The sequence below is a fragment of the Phaethon lepturus genome, unplaced genomic scaffold (assembly GCF_000687285.1).
Source record: "Phaethon lepturus isolate BGI_N335 unplaced genomic scaffold, ASM68728v1 scaffold55020, whole genome shotgun sequence".
NCBI lineage: Eukaryota > Metazoa > Chordata > Aves > Phaethontiformes > Phaethontidae > Phaethon > Phaethon lepturus.
Genome location: NW_010512256.1, coordinates 3,035 through 8,373, shown reverse-complemented (window position 1 = coordinate 8,373; position 5,339 = coordinate 3,035). Strand labels below are relative to the sequence as shown.

Below are 5,339 nucleotides of genomic sequence, written 5' to 3'. Positions count from 1 at the left end.
TTCCTGTTGCCTCTGCTGCTTTGTCACTGCCTGGCATTGGGGAGATGGCATTTCACAGACAGCTGGGACCACCGTCTGTTCAGGGTCTTGCTATTTGATCTGGCTGCAGCCTGAAGGTCTCAAAGCAGTGTCAGCTTACCTACCTGTGCCTGTGTGCAGGTCACGAATGAAAGATAGTCTCCAACAAATGAGTTGTCTTGCAGCCTCAAGCCACTCTGGGGCCATATGGTGCTCTTGTGACCCATCAGAAATCTCTGCTGAAGCCTGTGTAGTTACTAGAATCAACATGATGTCAGGCTTTCCTTGGGAGATGTGTTTAAAATTGATGAAACTGATAGTCCAGATGGAGGCTTGTGCTCTTGAAGTCAGAGATTTCCTGGTAGCCTGAAGGCATACGATGTGCCCTCCACCCCAGTGTGGGATTTCATTTGAGAGTCCCATGCAGTTTCCTGATAGTCCCAGAAATTGTTCCTACTGATCTGAGGGAGAGGAATATTGGGGATGATATTCCTGTCTGAGCACTCAACGTTACTGTAAGATTGCCCTTTCACAGAGATATCTTGAGGAGCATGTCCAGGCAGCCAGAGCACTTGGAGTGACATTTATGTAGCGACATGCTGGAGTCCTGAACTGTTCTGAAGTTGTGTTGAGCTGCCTGAACCTTGCTGGCATTGTCATGTGCAGATAAGGAAAAAGGAAGGACAGTGACATGATGGCCTGCATCAACTGAGCAGTGAAAGGTTTCCTCGCGTTTGTGATGAATCACTTGACTCAGTGCATCTAGCATCTGATACTCCTGGCAGCTCTTCAATACTGGTGACAAGCTAATGAAAGATTTTTGTCTTTACAAATTAGGAGATGGGCTTATAGCCTCATTTTCAGGGCTGGGGGATTCCCAGAGATGAAGATGTCAGCTCTAACTAGAAGTGTCAGCTGTCTTGCTCTGTGGCTGGCCAGGTAGATATATTCAGAGTCTGCTGTGAAAGATCTATACCTTCCCTTGGGCTATGGTGCTTTCCAGGAGCCTTCAGGAGGTAAAACTGGACAGGACACAAACGGTCCTGCTTGCCTGCACCTGGCTGAAGTAGTTTTACTTCCAGGGCCCCCTGTTTTTATTGCTAGGAAGCCCTGGGACCTTGCAGATCCGTGTTCTGTGAGACTGGCTGATTTGTCATGAGAGTGGCAGGTGTCATCTCAGCCTCAGAGCTCTCTACTTCCTCGCTTGGATGCTGGAGAGCTCCTTTAGCAGAGGAAGCACACTCCTTGGGCAGCAATGTCCTTGTCAACAGGAGGAACGCTTCTGCAGGACATAGATACTTACCCAAATGAACGAGAGATATTTTTGTATGCTTTGCGCCCCTCAGCATCTTGGTAGACTCTGCTTGACTTTCTCCAGTTTGATGGCATTTGCTGCAAGACTGAATAGAAGGAAATCGTCACAACCCTCAGCATACCAGCTGTGCTTTTGTCCTTAATTTCCTGTGGGTGGCAGAGATTCCCCTCCTGCTGCTGGCCGCTCGCTCAGGTAGCGACACAGAGCACTGTTTGGGGGATTTCTCCTCTGTGCTGTGCTAACAACATTTGGGTTCTTGTAGTCTTAAACCTCCTTTCTTAAACCTCCTTTCATTGCTCTGGATTTGCTTTGCTGTTCTGTGAGCTACATTTTCCTCTCTCCCGTTGAACATTTGGGTGCTAGTCCTCCCCCTGGGAAACAGAACTGACATGTCACTTCTCTCTGGCAGGTGTAGTATCTGTCTGTTTTGAGGGAGACAGCGACGGCTACATTAACCTGGTGGCCTATCCCTACGTGGAGAACGAGGCTCTGGAGCAGGATGATATGCCAGAGAGGGACCAGCCACGACGCAAGCACTCGCGTCGGAGCCTTCACAGATCAAGCAGCGGCACTGAGCACAAGGAGGAAAAGCCTGGCCTGGCCAGTGACAGCACTGAAAGGTAAAACTTTGAGGACCCAGCAACAACATGATGAGCAGGAAATATCTCTTCCCTTTTCGGCTCTGGTGCTCCTTTTGTTGTGGGCATTTTGCACTTTCATACCGTTGGCCAGGCTGTCTTGCACTTGCTAGCCTGGCACGCTGTGGCACTGCAAGCTGCATCAGGAGTTTCACTGAGTTCAGCACGAACTCATCCATCTGAAATGCCTCTGACAGAGGATAACCTTTGGCAGTTCATTGGATGTGGAACCAAAGCATGTGGAGCAGATTCAAACACTCTTCAGTGCACCTGGTTATTAACCCAGAGGTTTCTTCCAAGGGTACTTTGAATAAGGGTCTCTGCCTTCTCACACCAGCCAGCTCCCTGAGAGACAAATGTTTCTGCTTACTCTATCAATTACAGTACAACCTAGCAGAGATGTTAGACCAGATTCTTGAGTGTGGGTCCACAGCCCAGGGTATTAGTGAGGATTTGCTGTTAAGAAGGTTTGTATTGTGTGAAGCATGCAGCAGGAGATAGTTGTGTGCAAGGGGAGGATGTGACAGTCCTAAGGTATCTGGAGAATAATTCTAACGAGCAGGTTTGTTCTGTCTTTGTATCAGCAGCATCCAGGAAACAAAGAGTCCCAGGGTGGACTTGCACATCCATTCAGATGTTCCATTTCAGATGTTGGATGGGAACAGTGGTCTGAGCTCTGAAAAGATCAGCTATAACCCCTGGAGTCTGCGCTGTCATAAGCAGCAGCTGAGCCGCATGCGGTCAGAGTCCAAGGACCGAAAACTCTACAGTATCCTTTGGGAAGCAGAACTGGGTGCGTTGGGTTGCTGCTGCTGCTGCTGCCCTGGCCTTACACGTTTGTATTTCCTTTGGCTTTCCTATCCTTCACACAACCAAAGTTGTCTTACATGTTTCTTTTTACTGTTTCTTCCTGCTTCCCATACAGTGATGCTGACATCTGACACTGATGCACAGAGAAGCTGTGTTTCTGACTAGATCCCATGTTTTATGTCTTCTCTGGTCCTTCTCTTTGTTGGCTTGTGTTTTGAACTGTAACTTTTCATGTTGGGCTTTGTTGGCAGCAGATGCAGGTCTACCCTGTTCAGTAATCTCTTGGGAGGGAGCTGTGTTTGTCCTTGTCACCTTTCTTGAGTCTCTTCTAGTTCTGCTGTATCCTTCTGGAGATGGTGACCAGAACTGCACACAATATGGAAGACGCAGGTGAACCAGAGCTTTTCACTGGTGTTTAATGCTGTTGTCTCTAGTCTCCCTCGTAATTCCGTATTTTGTTACCCTAAGATCCCATTCCTGACTGGTAATAGTTGTCTCAAAACACGTTGCTCTATGCATTAAGAATCTTTTTCTCCTTATGTTTATCATCTTGCGTGTAAACTTTAGGGAAGTTTGCCCGCCCATTTAATGGCCAAGTCAGTATCCTCAGATCCTTGTTGAGTTTTTCACAACTGTTCCTCATTTTTGCAACCTTGAGTAACTTAGTACTTAAAGCAAATTTGTCATCTCACTGTTCACTCACTTTTCTGGATCACTTGTTGGACATCATCTCTGCACAAAGACGCTGCTGGTGACTTGGGCGGTAAGACCAGCCAGGCTAGTTTGTAGTTCCCCAGATCTCTGCGAATCAGTGTTGTGGTAGCCCCTGTTCAGTCTCCTGGCATTAAGGCAGCATTAGATGAGTTACCTCTTATTTTCTGTTCGACATGCGATCTCTTCTTTTGGCATTTCAGTTTGTCTTTAAACTCTTTGGGCAGTGTGACTGGCTTCCTCATATGGCTGAAGATGGATTTGTTATCTTCTGTGCCTTCACAAATGACTCCTCATGCTTTTGTCTTGAACTTGCTTGTGGGTGTTTTTTGTTTCACCTGTTGGAGCTTGATTCTGTTTTCCTCACGTAGAAACAAATAGCTATATTTATCATTTTAACTGTGTGGGCTTCCTTTGCCTATTCTTAAATATGTGCTTTGAGCCTCCAGCTTTTATTTTTAAATAGCCTGCATCACTGAGAATCACAGAATGGTTAGGGTTGGAAAGGACCTTTACAGGCCATCTACTCCAACCCCCCTGCAGTGAGCAGGGACATCTTCAACTAGATCAGGTTGCTCAGAGCCCCATCCAACCTGACCTGGGATGTTTCCAGAGATGAGGCATCTACCACCTCTCTGGGAAACCTGGGCCAGTGCTTCACCACCCTCACAGTGAAAAATTTCTTCCTTATAGCTAGTCTAAATCTACCCTCTTTGGTTTAAAACCATTGCCCCTTGTCCTGTTGCAACAGGCCCTGCTAAAAAGGCTGTCCCCACTTGCAGAGAATTATTTCTCTTTGGCTGTCCTGTTCTTTTTAATCACGCTTCCTTATTTTTCTGGAGTTCCTCTTTCAAAATTGGACATAGTTGATGATAGATTTTTCTAAATGTTAAACTTCCTTGCAGGTTTAATTTAGCTGTGCTGTTTGCCATTTCAGCGTAACGTGTTGAACCCATGCACTGCAGGACTACTTAGGGCAAACTTCAGGGTTGTGTTTTCCCCTTCGGAACAAGCTGCTGTGCTGATTGTCTTGGGTTTGTTCCCAGCGCTGTGCCCTAATGGAGGGTTTGCCATTGTGCGTGCTGGTAACTGAAGGCTCCCATCACTGTTCCGTTTCCTGCCTTTGTAGCCTCTCCGGTTTCCCCCGTGTGTTGGGCAGTGTTGCTGTTCTGGGCAGGCCAATGGCAACAGTACTGTGCTATTACTTGACCCTTGAGTTTTCGGTCCATGGGGATTGTATTGTTTATCCATATGGCTAAATTGCTAATTTAATTAGACTTTAAGCTCTCCTTTAATGCATCAGCAGTTCTTACTGGCTTACCGTGTCTTTCCTGACACTAGTGTTCTACTCTTCAGTTCCCCCTGCTGAGTTCCCAGTACGCCTGCATGTGATCTCCTTGCTTACTGTTGGCCATTGCACTTTTCAGGCTGATTTTTTTTCTACCAACTGTCAAAACCTGGGCACCGCTATTTGCGTTTTGTCCTTTTCTTCACCTCCCCAAATGGTTTGTTCTGTCTGTTCTTTGGTTCCTATCTGTTTGTTGCCCGATCCTATCTCCTGCCGGCCCAAGTCCCTCTCTGTGGTGGCCCTGGGGAGCGGTGTGTCTGATGGGTGAGCTCTCCTTGACACATCTCCCAGAGTTCCTTTTGCTGGAGAATGTGGTGCATCACTTCAAGCTTCCCTGCGTACTTGATCTGAAAATGGGGACCAGACAGCACGGAGATGATGCGTCTGAGGAGAAGGCTGCTCGGCAGATGAAGAAGTGTGAACAGAGCACTTCTGCCACCTTGGGCGTGCGTGTGTGTGGGATGCAGGTAGGGATCCCCAAGGCTGCAGATGCAGCCCC

The 5,339-nt window shown here is 47.4% G+C and overlaps 1 protein-coding gene across 2 annotated transcripts in view; it reads left to right on the top strand.

Annotated features, from left to right (window-relative positions):
* Nucleotides 1-5,339, top strand: part of IP6K1 (inositol hexakisphosphate kinase 1) — a 7,645-nt gene that overhangs the window by 865 nt on the left and 1,441 nt on the right. Inside the window, exons 2-4 of one of the 2 annotated variants that reach the window (XM_010286129.1) lie at nucleotides 1,743-1,953; nucleotides 2,559-2,740; nucleotides 5,132-5,307. In XM_010286129.1, the coding sequence (XP_010284431.1) occupies nucleotides 1,743-1,953; nucleotides 2,559-2,740; nucleotides 5,132-5,307 (569 nt within the window). Of the gene's footprint in view, nucleotides 1-1,742; nucleotides 1,954-2,555; nucleotides 2,741-5,131; nucleotides 5,308-5,339 lie in introns of both variants that reach the window. The other variant, XM_010286121.1, reaches the window with a different exon arrangement.